Source organism: Haliotis cracherodii, unplaced genomic scaffold, assembly GCF_022045235.1.
Source record: "Haliotis cracherodii isolate W230 unplaced genomic scaffold, xgHalCrac1.p SCAF_2, whole genome shotgun sequence".
NCBI classification, from domain to species: Eukaryota; Metazoa; Mollusca; class Gastropoda; order Lepetellida; family Haliotidae; genus Haliotis; species Haliotis cracherodii.
The window spans coordinates 75,782,485-75,800,001 of NW_027266275.1; the positions used below are offsets into that span (position 1 = coordinate 75,782,485).

The window sequence follows — 17,517 nt, forward strand, 5'->3', positions numbered from 1 at the left end:
ACTGACAGTAGGCAGGGAAAGGGTATGCTTGGGCAGGATTGACAGAAGGCTGGGAAAGGGTTGGCCAGGATTGACAGTAGGCAGGGAAAGGGTTGGCAAGGATTGACAGTAGGCAGGGAAAGGGTTGGCAAGGATTGACAGAAGGCAGGGAAAGGGTTGGCAAGGATTGACAGTAGGCAGGGAAAGGGTTGGCAAGGATTGACAGTAGGCAGGGAAAGGGTTGGCAAGGATTGACAGTAGGCATGGAAAGGGTTTGCCAGGATTGACAGTAGTCAGGGAAAGGGTTGGCCAGGATTGACAGTAGGCAGGGAAAGGGTTGGCCAGGATTGACATTAAGCAGGGAAAGGGTTGGGCAGGATTGACAGAAGGCAGAGAAAGGGTTTGGGAGGATTGACAGTAGGCAGGAAAAGAGTTTGGTTAGGCAGGATTGGCCGAAGGCAGGGAAAGGATGTGGCAGGATTGACAGTAGTCAGGGAAAGGGTTGGCCAGGATTGACAGTAGTCAGGGAAAGGGTTGGCCAGGATTGACAGTAGTCAGGGAAAGGGTTGGCCAGGATTGACAGTAGTCAGGGAAAGGGTTGGCCAGTATTGGCCGAAGGCAGGGAAAGGATGTGGCAGGATTGACAGTAGTCAGGGAAAGGGTTGGCCAGGATTGACAGTAGTCAGGGAAAGGATTGACCAGGATTGACAGTAGTCAGGGAAAGGGTTGGCCAGGATTGACAGTAGTCAGGGAAAGGGTTGGCCAGGATTGACAGGAGACAGGGAAAGGGTTGGCCAGGATTGACAGTGTGAGAGGCTATGAATGTAGAGGCTAGATGTGCAGCAGTATATCAGTTGTGATGTTATCGACAGTGAGAGTAGACGCACGCAGTCAGCAATATTCCAACTATATGGGGGCAGCCTGTGAAACATCGAACCTGGACGAGACCAACCAGTGTTTGATATTATAAGCACACCCACGCCGTCAGGGTACGCTGACCGCTATCAGCCTGTCGCCGAGCATGACCACCCGATCCATTCTGTCGCCTCCTAGAAGCATATGTCACTGGGAAATTATTGTAACCCGGATTCCCACGGGGAGGAACACAACGAATAAATGAGGGCATTGCATGCCACGAAGACTATTCCCAGTGACATGTACTTAACCGAGTGTCTTCTAATTGGCAGGACTAACCAATTTTATACAATTGAATAACGTACATGTTATCTCTCGGGGGAGCGTAAATTTGATATCACTGGACTGCAAACACGATAATGTGACTGCGAGATTGGCGCAAAATCAACGCCAGGTCATTTTTGCGTTCATAACAGAAAGGTAGCCTGTACCGCCATACCCACCAGTTACCTATTTATGTGCCATTATCGTGTGATATATTACAAACAAAAAATCAAACAATGATTATCTTGACGTTTTACAAATGTTTTGCGTTTGGTATCTGAAGTAAGATTTGTTTAGCAAACAACTCCGAGGTTAGATACATGAAAAGTTTTTTCTCTTCCAAGTCGTGCGCTGTGGTGAGCGTTGGGTGGTAGTGGGTTGGACCATGTACGGTGACAGCGAGTCTCCCCGGGGAGGGGGTGCGGAGTGACGCTCTCTGATCCAGCCATACACCTTCCACCCAGGCCAGACATGTTTAGACTTTCTATTATGCCATGACGGGATCCACATTGATGCTCGGGAAAATTATCTTAAGAAAATGAAAATATTTCTATACGGTGATGAAACATATAGTACACAGAGGGGAAATTACACAACCCTTTTAGAAAACATTCCCCTTACTGATACTATCAGGAAAAAAGCAGTCTCTCAGTTCAGCCAGCGTCAGCATCTGTAAACACATTCATTGTTTTCCAACCCACCAGGTTTTCTATTAAACACCAGCAGGGATTACAGCCCTGCCATAAAACTGTAGGCTGGACTACACCTTGAAGGATCCGCTGTCCTCGGAGAGAGACAGATGCCAGCTTTAGCTGTGTGTTCTGTCAGTCATGCAGACCGTGCTCGCTACCTACATTACTGTTTCAGCGTCCGTCGCCTAACGTATAAACGCCGTGCGTCGGCTGGTCTTCTGGCCTGCGGAGATAGCGAGTGTATGCTTGGGCGGCCGTAGCCGACTACAGCACACATTCGTCTCCTGCTGCAGAGATCGTATGCTTACTACCGTGCTGCTAAACCGCTCTCGTTCTCACTGTCGCCACTGGCCGCGAGGGGGCGGGGCTTGCGTTGGGCGCATTCACTCAGCTTTTGACGTGTAAAAGAAGCATAGTAGGCCGCCACTGGAGGAGTAAGGAGTAAGGCTCACAAGTGCCGAGAAGAAAAGTGGTTCTCTATTGTTTTTTCACGGGACAGGTGTTTCGCTGCTTCAGTCGTTACGTGCAAACTTTTCTCAAGTTTTGACAACTTGGACGCGCAGGATTTAAATTGTGAACGTCTAGAATTTGATTCACAAATTTCGAGATTAACCCACCTGGAGTAAACACGTTGTTTTTCTCTCCCCATGGACGCATACCAAATAGCCAGCTAATAGACCGCATACACAGTATGTCTAAATCTCACAATCTAATTGTGACGTGAAATGTACTAAGCGCTGTGGGCGACTTTGTCCACCAGGAAAATTGTTTCTGGATGAGGAGATTCTTGCTATGTTTTATGGTACTGGATGAAGTCTGTTGAATTTTCAAAATGAAAAATCCATCGTGTTTGGTGATTTTTGTGTACATATTATTTCACTATGTTGTGACTAAGGATCAAGGATCGAACATCGATGCAGGGAAAAACATTCTATTGCACGAGGCCGTGAGGAAGCTACTCGGCTTCACAAGCACCCCCCCAAAGCCATCCAGAAAGATACCAAATCCATACGAAAAAGAAACCAACCCACCCAAGTACATTTTGGATCTGTACGAAAAATACAAATTCAGTGAGAGTCACCAAGAAGAGTTGCTGGGGAACACTGTGAGGAGCCTTCACGCAGAAATAGGTTTGTAACAAGCTCTATAACTGCTCATTTAGTGGTAACCGACGGCTCCACATTACACCTGTTAATGACGGGCTAATTACAGGCCTATCTGCCTACCTTTGTACTCCGTTCATTTAACACTGACAATTTGCCGGTGTGTAAGCCCAACAGAATGGCAGGATTTACACTTTTTCAGATGCTCGTCCACATGGTGGGGGTGATTATAAGGGAGATGAACACTTTGGAGTAAATCGGCGACACGGACCCCCGGGGGTCATGTTTCTTTTCACGTGAGCGTTACCCTCCCTCCTCTCCGAATCTAGCGGTTGTAATGTGAGAACGTTAAGGGCTCCAATGTGTGGTAGAAACTGAATGTCGAAGATTAGTGGGCTGTACACGTACCCGTCCCCCACTCCTATCAGAGCAACCCAACAAATCGGGTGTCAGGGGGTAGATGGCAAGTACTTTAGATGTGTCAAAAGGTACCGTAGAAAAAAACAAGTACACACAGCCCAGATGTCTCGTTAGTGTATAAATCTCTTCAATGTAGTATATACGTAATTGGGGTCTTAATTTCACAGCAAGTGGATCCTTTAAAAATATTATACGGTTAAACGATGAAAGACCGGTGTTAAAATATACGTACGTGGTAATTAGTAAACCATCCGTACGGAGGAGTACGGCGTGTGTTCGTTACAACATGGTTTCCTGTCACAGATGTGTACTTGTCCTCAAGTGTCTTTATTGAAACTTGTTTTTTACGCAAATTGTGTTTTGTTGAGAAGCAACCGAGTCGATGATGCATACTGTTTAATCCAGTGCGATTTCCCCAGGTGCTGAATAATGTAACCAGTCATCCACTGCTTGTTCATGTATTACCTGCCTGATGCGAAGTCTCTTTGAAGTGTACCCCACACTCTCTACCGGCGAGCCGGGCTGTGGAATTAGTAATACAGATTAGATTCAAAGTATATTGTAACACTTCAAAGTTAGCCTACATTTTTCCATCAAACTTAATTAATATTCTTTTAGATAATCATATGTCAAAATTACCATAAAGCGATTTACCGTTTTCTTGAATAGATTTGAAAAAATATTATTTTAAAATCTAATAAATGTGCCACATTGACATAAATGAAATTTACACATGCTAATTATCCATATAAGGATTATTAAATGAGATTTTTGATTTTTACAATAAATTGTAAAATTAAGTGAAAAATTGTTTGTGTATAAGAATAGTATTTCTGAATAATTCTGTCAATTTAATATCAGTATGCGTAATTCTACTTTTGATATTTCACATCAAGTAACATAACTCATCACCGCCTGTTGCTGACAAAGGTTGAAACATTTTTTCTTCCTCCATCAAAGAGAAAGATGACTAGACAGAAGAAAGATCCCTGCGCATTTTGTTGTAGTCCGACTGTGTCAAATCCCCACCCCTTCCACCGTGCGGCCTCGTCTGTCTGCGTTCCCCTGCCCCCAAGGCACCAGTGTACTTATGATAGTTATAGGCAGTCGTGCCCAAGGGATACCCTCAACGGAGACGGCATTATGACAAGGAAATTGAAAACGACATGTTGTCGCAAAACAACAAGCACCGAACCTACAATTCATACCCAATGATCCTATCTTCTTAAAAATTAGTACGGCGTCAATATATATATCCATAACCGCTGCAAATCTGTCGACTTGGATATAAGCGCCGGAGAATTTTTTCCTCCACTGAGATGGTTGATAGGACGATTGTGCATGAATTATGATGTCGTATTTTATGCTTTCCCAGTATCGCTTTCATCGAATATAAATCCCCGTCAAATATTCCAAATAATTAGAGCTTGTCTCGTGCTGCACGTGTTTAATATAACCGTTTAGCTAATGACGCCTACACGACCGTTGCAGATGTGGAAATCGCTGAAGAAATCTGGATAAATAAGCTGTCGTATTAAAATCCAATTTGTGTAGGTATAGCAGAAAATAACATTAAATGTGATAAGGAATCTCCGTGTTTAAAATATACACTCTTTGACGGGCATTAGATGTGTTAAAGTCTAGTTGATTAGAGAAAAAACGGTTTGATAGATAAAGTAATCTCCAGCTACGCACGTGTTTGTAACGCTGATTAAGGCAGCTTCTGACATGACGATCAAGAAGTGTTGTCGGGATGAAGGTAATCAGTAAATAAACGCATGAAGTGGAGATAGTGCATGTGTTTATATCTGATGTTACTGTGAGTGACAGGCCCGGTGGAACAGATGGCTGAGGAAGTAGCATAGCTGAAGGCTCAGGTGTGCACAGGTAACGACAATATATCTGAACGGGGTTGTTGGAAGGTATGATATTCTTATGAATCCTAAACTGCAAACGGTAAAGCGGCGACTGAAAGGACACAGTGTTCTATATCAGTGTTCTGTTGTACAGATTTGAATAAAACAGATGTTGGATTTGTTTTAAGGTAAACTGCACGTTGATATATAACGGAGATCATTATGTTGCTAAACTTGTATGTTCAGGGGGAGGTATGGGGTAGTGTGCGTGCGTGCGTGCGTATGTGTGTGTGTGTGTGCGTGCGTGCGTGCGTGCGTGCGTCCGTGCGTGCGTGTGTGTTAAAGCCTGCGTGAGAAACAGTTACCTTAGTGTGTGGCTCGCTTATCGCAACCAATGGGATTGTCGCGCCGCTGTGCACGAACGGCCGGGTGTCCTCAGGGTTCGGGTGGACTAGCATTATATTTCCTCTGTCAGGTAGGGCTGGGTGGATAGATGGGTTCTTCCTCTGTCTTCAAGGAACGTATCGGTTGTTTCTTCCTACGCCTTGTAGGGCCGAGTAGATCTGGCGATTTTGTCCTCTGACCGTCTTAGGACCGGATGGCAATTGCGGGTACTTCTGAGTCTTGTAGGACTGGATGGCAATTGCGGGTACTTCTGAGTCTTGTAGGACCGGATGGCAATTGCGGGTACTTCTGAGTCTTGTAGGACCGGATGGCAATTGCGGGTACTTCTGAGTCTTGTAGGACCGGATGGCAATTGCGGGTACTTCTGAGTCTTGTAGGACCGGATGGTCCAAACGTGTACTTTCTCTTGTCTTGATTTAAAAGGACGGTTTAAACCGACTCATCACTTCCTGTCCCTGGAAGGTTCTGGTTTCTTCTTCCGTCACAATATGACGCCGGTTACACCTACGCGCGCGCGAGCGTGCGTGCGTGTGTGCGTGCGTGCGTGCGCGCGCGCGTGCGGGCGTGCGTACGTGAGGGATGGGGTAGGGTAGGGGTGGCGGTGGGTCATGCGAAGTCCTGTCTAATTCTGTCCCTACGACTCTATGCAGTTATGATTCCATAAAGCAGATATGATTTATGCTTGGGCACTTTGCCGCGTATTATTGCCCGCATATGGTACGGGTTAGGTGCCATTGTGGTTCGGGGGTGGGTGAGTGCGCCCGTCCCCCCTTCCACCACCGCCCCCTCGGAAGTCCGAGCTCTTACTTTCATTAGAGCCATCTTCCCACCTTTCCCCTCCCTCAAGACCTTGGGAAAGCGCGTATGGCCTTATAGCAGTTGTTGATGTTGAGGGGAAGGGATGAGGCTGCTGACTGCCCTTATGGCGACTGAAGTCGCCGCAGTTAAACACGATATAAATACACCTACAAACACAGGCTGGCCAGATGAAGTTTTACACAGCTTGTTTATATTGGCTCCTGGTATTCATAAAAAAACGTATTTATCTATGGAATCGAAGTTTACAAACATTGAGGTTGAAACGGTGAATGGACTTAACCCAGTTAACCATACACATTCCTTTGCTATTGGTTCTGTGGTGGATTTCATTTCTAAACAAACACCTCCAAAGGCGGCAATTGTTGTGGTATTTACTAACATACATATTACCCGTGTTGTGGTTGGGATGAAACCCCTGTTCTCGCCGATAATTCAGTGTTACAGGTCTCATTGAAAGCTTCAACCGTTTGCCTGCTGTTGGCGTGTATCCTCGTCCACAATAACGTGTTAGAGGTCCCATTGATAGTCTCAACCGTTACCCCGCTGATGGCGTGTATCGTCGCCCACAATACCGTGTTACAGGTCTCATTGATAGTCTCAACCGTTACCCCGCTGTTGGCGTGTATCGCCTCCACAATACCGTGTTACAGATCTCATTGATAGTCTCAACCGTTACCCCGCTGTTGGCGTGTATCGCCCCCACAATACAGTGTTACAGGTCACATTGGGTGTCTCAACCGTTACACCGCTGTTGGCGTGTATCGTCCCCCACAATACCGTGTTACAGGTCTCATTGATAGTCTCAACCGCTACCCTGCTGTTGGCGTGTATCGTCGCCCACAATACCGTGTTACAGGTCTCATTGATAGTCTCAACCGTTACCCTTCATGGTGTTGATCAACCTCTTGTTCCATGCAATTATACAATGCCACATTTCTCACGGAATGTCCCAAACTTTCCCCTGCAAATGGCGTTGGTAAAACCCCTGTTCCCGACCACAGTACCACATGTTAAACCTCACCGAAATTAGCAACCATAACCCAGACTTGGTCCTGGTATTTGCCGCCAAAGGAAACCATACAGAAGCATAAGGTAGCTAACCGCATGAATTATCAAATACCTTAATCCCCTTGACATACCACAAGAGGCTAACGTTGGTATAATCTGTCTTTACCCTTCACCTGTACATTAACATATGAGGGACCCGAGCACTAGCGTGCGTACAGTGAGCTGTTCAGGAGGTGCACGTAAAAGGCTTTGTCGTCAGTGAAGCTTAAAGAATAACGACAACCATGATTATGTGTAGGTTATCAAGCGGACTGCATCACGTATGTTACCGGAGCTTGCTGCTCAGAACAACGATCTCCCAATACGGTGGACTGTTGTTAACTAGATCTCACATCAGCTTGTCCTGGTCGGGCGTGTGCAGGTGTTATACCCAGAGTCTCAGATCAGCTCGCCCTAGTCAGGTGTGTGCAGGTGTTACAGTCTCACACACATCAGCTCGCCCTAGTCAGGTGTGTGCAGGTGTTACAGTCTCTCACACATCAGCTCGTCCTGGTCAGGTGTGTGCAGGTGTTATACCCAGAGTCTCAGATCAGCTCGCCCTAGTCAGGTGTGTGCAGGTGTTACAGTCTCTCACACATCAGCTCGCCCTAGTCAGGTGTGTGCAGGTGTTACAGTCTCTCACACATCAGCTCGCCCTAGTCAGGTGTGTTCAGGTGTTACAGTCTCTCACACATCAGCTCGCCCTAGTCAGGTGTGTGCAGGTGTTACAGTCTCTCACACATCAGATCGCCCTAGTCAGGTGTGTGCAGGTGTTACAGTCTCTCACACATCAGCTCGCCCTAGTCAGGTGTGTTCAGGTGTTACAGTCTCTCACACATCAGCTCGCCCTAGTCAGGTGTGTTCAGGTGTTACAGTCTCTCACACATCAGCTCGTCCTGGTCAGGTGTGTGCAGGTGTTACAGTCTCTCACACATCAGCTCGCCCTAGTCAGGTGTGTGCAGGTGTTATAGTCAGTCACAGATCAGCTTGTCCTGGTCAGCTGTGTGCAGGTGTTATAGTCAGTCACAGATCAGCTCGCCCTAGTCAGGTGTGTGCAGGTGTTACAGTCTCTCACACATCAGCTCGTCCTGGTCAGGTGTGTGCAGGTGTTATACCCAGAGTCTCAGATCAGCTCGCCCTAGTCAGGTGTGTGCAGGTGTTACAGTCTCTCACACATCAGCTCGTCCTGGTCAGTTGTGTGCAGGTGTTATACCCAGATTCTCAGATCAGCTCGCACTAGTCAGGTTAGTGCAGGTGTTATAGTCAGTCACAGATCAGCTTGTCCTGGTCAGGTGTGTGCAGGTGTTACAGTCTCTCACACATCAGCTCGTCCTGGTCAGGTGTGTGCAGGTGTTATAGTCAGTCACAGATCAGCTTGTCCTGGTCAGGTGTGTGCAGGTGCTATACCCAGAGTCACAGATCAGCTCGCCCTAGTCAGGTGTGTTCAGGTGTGATAGTCAGTCACAGATCAGCTCGCACTAGTCAGGTGTGTGCAGGTGTCATACACAAAGTCACAGATCAGCTCGCCCTAGTCAGGTGTTTGCAGGTGTTATACCTTGAGTCACAGATCAGCTCGCCCCAGTCAGGTTTGTGTGGGTGTTATACCCAGACTCACAGATCAGCTCGCCATCGCCAGGTGTGTGCAACGGTGAGAAGACAGGGGTCAAGGCCGACAGGGACTCCGGGAAATCACCAAACACCTGTGTCGTGAGATCCATGTTACTGTCACACAGGACGACCCTGCCTCACGGTTGGTTATCAGAACACCTGCATGTTACCTATATGAAGCAGGTGTAGGTTTCAGGGACCTGGGTATTAAGTGAGGATGAGGTGATTACCTGAGCGTCAGCAAATACTTCGTCATGAACCAGAAACACCTGCCCACTGTTTACCTGTCCATCAGGCAACACGCCTAGTTATTATCGGGACGGAATTAGGTGGAAATATTAGTATTAATGTTCTTTTTATTACCCGTCGACAACAACATTACTTTTATCAAAAAGCTAGTTATTACAGCTACTATATAAACTAGAGGCTATTGCTCTCACAAAAACAAACTTATACCTAGAATATATAATGTTATCCGCCAGTTCAAACGAAAGTTTTTTAGCGTATCAGCGCACCTGTGCATCGTTTGACACTACTGGTTGGTGACGGCGCAGTTAACCTAACACCTGTTTGTAGCTAAGACGTACTCCATGTAACAGTCGTGTAATGCTTTAACGACTATAGGCCTACCGCCGTATGAGTCCACCAGGTAAGCTGGACATCAGTCGTAACTAGGGTGATGTACAGGTGCGAGGACACTCTTAGTCGGGTGGGGAGCGTGTACGACTGCTGGGTCCGTGTCAGTGTGCGCTGTCTGTCACGGGAGGGACAAAACACCCCGCTATAGCACGATGGTGTCAGAGGACTCGTGGTGGTGTGAAACAATACCCTTCGTCTTCACAACATGGTATTAGTCACCCGAGGTGGCGAGAAGCTGTGGTTTAGCAGATTCCCATTGCGAACCTTGTGGTTATGCCAGGTAGTATATGTAGCGAGAATGTTAGCTTCGCGCACATCTCAAAATATCTAGCGTGAATGTTCTTGTATTCTGACGATATACCAGCGTGCCCTTCTCGTGCATATACATATCTGGCTAATATACATACAAATATCTGACTCCAGAGTACGACGTCCTTCTTTCATGTGCATATAAACATCTAACTGATGAACAAAGTCCCTTCCTTCAAGTGCATATAAACATCTAACTGATGGACAAACTCCCTTCCTTCAAGTGCATATAAACACCTGACTGAAGGACAAAGTCCCTTTCTTCAAGTGCATATAAACACCTGACTGAAGGACAAAGTCCCTTCTTTCAAGTGCATATAGATATCTGACTGATGGATAAAGTCCCTACCTTCAAGTGGATATAAACATCTGACTGGTGGACAAACTCCCTTCCTTCAAGTGCATATAAACATCTGCCTGAAGGACAAACTCCCTTCCTTCAAGTGCATATAAACACCTGACTGAAGGACAAAGTCCCTTTCTTCAAGTGCATATAAATATCTGACTGATGGATAAAGTCCCTTCCTTCAAGTGGATATAAACATCTGACTGGTGGACAAACTCCCTTCCTTCAAGTGCATATAAACACCTGACTGAAGGACAAAGTCCCTTTCTTCAAGTGCATATAAACAGCTGACTGATGGACAAAGTCCCTTCTTTCAAGTGCATATAGATATCTGACTGATGGATAAAGTCCCTACCTTCAAGTGGATATAAACATCTGACTGAAGGACAAACTCCCTTCCTTCAAGTGCATATAAACATCTGACTGAAGGACAAACTCCCTTCCTTCAAGTGCATATAAACACCTGACTGAAGGACAAAGTCCCTTTCTTCAAGTGCATATAAATATCTGACTGATGGATAAAGTCCCTTCCTTCAAGTGGATATAAACATCTGACTGGTGGACAAACTCCCTTCCTTCAAGTGCATATAAACACCTGACTGAAGGACACAGTCCCTTTCTTCAAGTGCATATAAATATCTGACTGATGGATAAAGTCCCTTCCTTCAAGTGGATATAAACATCTGACTGGTGGACAAACTCCCTTCCTTCAAGTGCATATAAACACCTGACTGAAGGACAAAGTCCCTTTCTTCAAGTGCATATAAATATCTGACTGATGGATAAAGTCCCTTCCTTCAAGTGGATATAAACATCTGACTGGTGGACAAAGTCCCTTCCTTCAAGTGCATATAAACACCTGACTGAAGGACAAAGTCCCTTTCTTCAAGTGGATATAAACATCTGACTGGTGGACAAACTCCCTTCCTTCAAGTGCATATAAACACCTGACTGAAGGACAAAGTCCCTTTCTTCAAGTGCATATAAACACCTGACTGATGGATAAAGTCCCTTCCTTCAAGTGGATATAAACATCTGACTGATGGATAAAGTCCCTTCCTTCAAGTGCATGTAAACACCTGACTGAAGGACAAAGTCCCTTTCTTCAAGTGCATATAAATATCTGACTGGTGGACAAACTCCCTTCCTTCAAGTGCATATAAACACCTGACTGAAGGACAAAGTCCCTTTCTTCAAGTGCATATAAATATCTGACTGATGGATAAAGTCCCTTCCTTCAAGTGGATATAAACATCTGACTGGTGGACAAAGTCCCTTCCTTCAAGTGCATATAAACACCTGACTGAAGGACAAAGTCCCTTTCTTCAAGTGGATATAAACATCTGACTGGTGGACAAACTCCCTTCCTTCAAGTGCATATAAACACCTGACTGAAGGACAAAGTCCCTTTCTTCAAGTGCATATAAACACCTGACTGATGGATAAAGTCCCTTCCTTCAAGTGGATATAAACATCTGACTGATGGATAAAGTCCCTTCCTTCAAGTGCATGTAAACACCTGACTGAAGGACAAAGTCCCTTTCTTCAAGTGCATATAAATATCTGACTGATGGATAAAGTCCCTTCCTTCAAGTGGATATAAACATCTGACTGGTGGACAAAGTCCCTTCCTTCAAGTGCATATAAACACCTGACTGAAGGACAAAGTCCCTTTCTTCAAGTGGATATAAACATCTGACTGGTGGACAAACTCCCTTCCTTCAAGTGCATATAAACACCTGACTGAAGGACAAAGTCCCTTTCTTCAAGTGCATATAAATATCTGACTGATGGATAAAGTCCCTTCCTTCAAGTGGATATAAACATCTGACTGGTGGACAAACTCCCTTCCTTCAAGTGCATATAAACATCTGACTGAAGGACAAAGTCCCTTTCTTCAAGGGGATATAAACATCTGACTGAAGGACAAACTCCCTTCCTTCAAGTGGATATAAACATCTGACTGGTGGACAAACTCCCTTCCTTCAAGTGCATATAAATATCTGACTGAAGGACAAAGTCCCTTCCTTCAAGTGGATATAAACATCTGACTGGTGGACAAACTCCCTTCCTTCAAGTGCATTTAAACATCTGACTGAAGGACAAAGTCCCTTTCTTCAAGTGCATATAAATATCTGACTGATGGATAAAGTCCCTTCCTTCAAGTGGATATAAACATCTGACTGGTGGACAAACTCCCTTCCTTCAAGTGCATATAAACACCTGACTGAAGGACAAACTCCCTTCCTTCAAGTGCATATAAACACCTGACTGATGGACAAAGTCCCTTCCTTCAAGTGCATATAAACATCTGACAAGTGTAGGAGGCCTTTGTCTATATTAGTGTGATATGCAGAGGCTTACTATCGGTGTTAGTGGAGGTATAGCATCAGTGTTAGTGGAGGTATAGCATCAGTGTTAGTGGAGGTATAGCATCAGTGTTAGTGGAGGTATATCATCAGTGTTAGTGGAGATATATCATCAGGGTTTTGCGGAATATACCGCTGTAAATAATCATTGTTAGTGAGATATACAGTTGTATATGATCAGTGTTGGTGAGATATATAGGGGTATATCATCATAGGTAGTGGGGGTATATCATGATGTTTTGTAAGATATACAGGTGTCAACGTGGTAATGGGAAATATACGGGTACGTTGTCAGGGCTTGGGGGAATATATGATTATACCAAAGGGGTGAGTTTATATCATCAGGATAGAGGGAGATATACAGGAATATATCACCCCGATGACATGTACCGGGGTATACAGGAAGATGGATATGACCATTGCTTGTGAGGGTAGGTAGGGAATGTTATCTAAAAAGAGGATGGACAGGTATGTCATTAGCGACACATTGATAGTCATAATCGAATGTAAGAGTTAAATCATGTATATGTGTTATTCACGGACTATTGGAATATTCAACTATCACACAGTGACACTGGGATATAAATATCCTAAGTCATGCTGAAAACCTTTCAAAGAGAACATTTAGTGCTTAATGATGTCTCGCACTATACGATTAAAGCTCTTCAATCAGCTTTCCCCTATAGACCACACAAGCTCCACACAGGGAGTGTAGGGAAGAACGCTGTGGCGAGTATTGCCGCGATACCTACCATCTTTAATGGCCTCACGGATGCAGGAAGTCGCGTCAATTGTTGACATATTATGGAAATATGAAAGGTTTATAGGACCACACCACAGAAAAGCAGTCATTATTTATTTGCGGATCGGTGGGTAGTTTCCATTTTGCCACCAGATTGTCAGAAACAGGCTAAAGTTCAACACAGTACAACTTGAGATCAATGGGCAATGACAGTCGGCAGTGGCGTCCAGTAAGAGCATTATGTATGTTGTTCATTATTACTTTATAATAACTAGCAAAATACCAACTGCATAATAGATATACAAATTGTAAGTTTTTTTTAATGATTTCTAGTTCATGATGAAATCTAACGTTTCAAATGTACAGCAATGCATCCCGTTACGTACACGACTCAAGGCCACTATGGAAGTGAGTGAGTATTGTTTTACGCCGCTTTTAGCAGTATGCCAGCAATATCACGGCGGGAGACGCCAGAAATGGGCTTCACCATTGTACTCATATGGGGAATCGAACCCAGGTCTTCGGCGTGACGAACGAAAACTTTAATCACAAGGCTACCCGACCGCCCCTCCGCCATGGAAGGCCGGACCTAGCATTATCTGGTTAAGCACAACGTAGGTGTTACGCTACACAACTCTGAGATGGGAACACTGTTAGTGGCTGATGTTCGCCTCATGATCTCTAGGGAACATCTCAAACATACCATGGCTGTTTGAAGTCTGAACATTGTACTTGAACTGTACTGACGGAACAGAGATGTGTAAAACAGACCAGGGCAGACTCAGGATACCCTCGAACTGTGTATTAGGGAGGCGGGACGGAGAGCGAGGGTTTGGTCGGGGGTAGGGAGATGTGTATCAGGGATAGCGAGGGTTTGGTCGGGGGTAGGATGACGTCAGCGGTAGCGAGGGTTTGGTCGGGCCTAGGGAGATGTCAGGGTAGCGAGGGCTTGGTCGGGGGTAGGGAGATGTGTATCTGGGATAGCGAGGGTTTGGTCAGGGGTAGGGAGATGTATATCAGGGATAGCGAGGGTTTGGTCGGGGGCAGGGAGGCGTCAGGTGTGGCGAGAGCTTGGTCGGGGATAGAGAGGCGTGTATCAGGGTTTGGTCGGGGATAGAGAGGCGTCAGGGGTGGCGAGGGCTTGGTCGCGGTTAGGGAGGCGTGTATCAGGGAAAGCATGGTTTGGTCTGGGGTAGGGATACATGTATCAAAGATAGCGAAATTTTTGTGGGTGCGGGATGGAGAAGGGTGAGGGGTGTTGGGATATTAACGTGCTGCCGTTAGCGCCATGCATACAGGCGCCCTGACAGGGATGGCTGTCCCTTAGATTGGGCAGAGAGTTATTATATGATACCGATTTATGCCAAATGGGCAGGGGAAGACTGACACCAACTGATGTCACACATGAGTGGGCCTACATATTAATAAACACTGATGATCTCCGTCCGCTGCAGCAATGGACGGCCATATCATATTCAAAACTCATATTTTCAGGAAATCCATTTATATTTGTAAAACAAACTAGTTTATTATGTTCAATCAATATGACAAATAGACTACCCCAATGCTGTAGATGTAATACTTATTTAAATTCATTCCATACAACGTGCAGACGTAATTAATATGACACACTCTCCTTAATTTTCAACTGATAAAGTTCACTGTACCGATGATCATATTTTTCATCTCGAAACGTTAAATTTCGGAACGTTTCATGTGTCTCGTGGATGTATCTCCACATACCGTGTTTCGGGGGAGAAGCCAACATTCCAGGGCATGTTTACCGTTGTTAAGCTGGCCCCAAAGTCTCGAGAGAATCACAGAAATGAATCGTTGATTATAATTTCAGCAGATAAAGTCCCGGATGGTAAGGTGACGGGTTTAACACATCGGAACAGTACGCTGAACCCATCAGGAGGTTGCAAATAGAACGGCGAGGCTGCATTAAACACCGACCTATATACGCTGGGTAAACAATCAACAAAGCCACACACGCGCGTTAATAGTCGACGTAGGATGTCGACATACACACAGAAATAAATTACGCGCGAAAGATAATAATTACTGTAGTCTTAAACGCATTAGCTGACTTTTTCGAAAAGACATAACACACTCTCAGCATAATAAATGTATATCAGAAAGACACCGATAGCATTTTGTGTTGCCATCTACAACCAGATCACGCGTTCCTGCTGTATACTTTCTTCACAAAAAATATGTTTGTATAAAATTATTTGATCGATGCGAGATCAAATGTGTCGACTTGTATTTTTTGTGATGAATGTCGATATTTTCCTTTCTCAAGGGAGCCTTTGAAAATGTAGTTTGATTTAGGATGTTCAGTACTCAACGTGTTGTGGCCGTTTCTTGGGATACCGAACGTTTTCTGTTATCGATTGAGCGTTAGCCAGTGGAGAACACTGCCACCAAAGCCTTGAGAATACCTAAACCTCACACAAGAATGCTGACTAACATTTAATCACTGAAATGAAATAAAAATGTTTTCAGTTATGTTTTAATACATCATAGAAAAGGGGACCGGGGAATTTATTAATTTATTTAGTTACCCAACCTTAGGAAATCTAGACTTACCAAAGTATTGAAAACTTGCTTGGGTATTTTCTGGGGTTTTCGGTTAGGATTTGTAAGAGAGACTTACCATAATTAGAATACCCCAGCATGCGTGTTACACACTGCCTTCAGTAACTGTTATTAGGTACTGTAGACATTAGTTGATATTATGAATGCTTGTAATGATGTTTACAAAGCAGGGTTTTACCGGACGTAATACTGCGTCCTGTGTGCATAATAATTGAGAATGGAAGCAAATGGGAGCAAAGATCCGAGTCGCCGTCACCGATGATGAAATAGATCGGGTGAACTATCATAACTTAGTATACCTCTTTCATATTCCATATTTAAAAATTACAATTTTTAAATCGTGGACTATTATTCACATCATACGTTTCATACACGTCTATTCTTCCTATAGCGGAGCTGCTTATTGACTAAATTGTGAACCTCCAATATGGCCGCCAAATCCAAGATGGCCGCCAAAATTATCCATATTTTTGGACATTTGTAAATATTAGCTTAGTTCGACTTAGTTGCTTTAAGGCCTGATATTTCCACTCAGTTCGATGGGTCATCCTGATCTTGCACCACGTGAAGTAATGGGTGTCTCCTTAATCGTCACCCCTCAATAGTCACCTGTATCTCACCTCTGTATCACCTCACTGTATCACACCTGTATCTCACTGTTTCGTACTGTATCAGATTATATCACACCTGTATCTTTCGTGTATCTCATTTCACTCTGACGCCCTTGTACCACACGTCTCACATGTGTATCATTGGTGTCATACCTGTGTATCACCTTTATCTCACTGTACCACACTTCCCTACTACCCTATACCTCACTGTTCTACCTTTATCTTGCATGTATCACACTTTTATCTCACTTGTTTCTTACCTGTCTCACACTTATATCTCACTTGTCTCACACTTATATCTCACGTCTTTCTTATCTGTCTCACACTTATATCTCACTTGTTTCTCACCTGTCTCACACTTATATCTCACTTGTTTCTCACCTGTCTCACACTTATATCTCACTTGTTTCTCACCTGTCTCACACTTATATCTCACTTGTTTCTCACCTGTCTCACACTTATATCTCACGTCTTTCTTACCTGTCTCACATGTATTGCGTTTTATCTCACCTGTATTTCACTACTACATAGCAGTTCTACCCGCCATCTTATCTCCTGTTCTTACCTTACTTCCTCTGTTCTCGCCTGTATTTCAGTGTATCTCACATATGACTCCCTTCACTCGGACCCTCGGCATAAATCAACTCACTTTCTAAAACAATTTTATACATCTAGTTTACTTTGAAGTACAATATTTCTAGGTAAAGGTGAACAAGATCAATGAAATCACACTCATTTCCTAAAACAATTAATATATCTAGTTTACTATACTAGTACAATAGATAAGGGTGA

The 17,517-nt window shown here is 44.5% G+C and overlaps 1 protein-coding gene across 1 annotated transcript in view; it reads left to right on the forward strand.

Annotated features, from left to right (window-relative positions):
• The first annotated feature begins 2,254 nt into the window (after positions 1–2,254).
• The window catches only part of LOC139468527 (bone morphogenetic protein 3-like), a 55,068-nt gene continuing 39,805 nt past the window's right edge, over positions 2,255–17,517 (forward strand). The window contains exon 1 of the mRNA XM_071250539.1: positions 2,255–2,980. Coding sequence (XP_071106640.1) covers positions 2,683–2,980 — 298 coding nt within the window. The 5' untranslated portion in view covers positions 2,255–2,682. The remainder of the gene's footprint in view (positions 2,981–17,517) is intronic.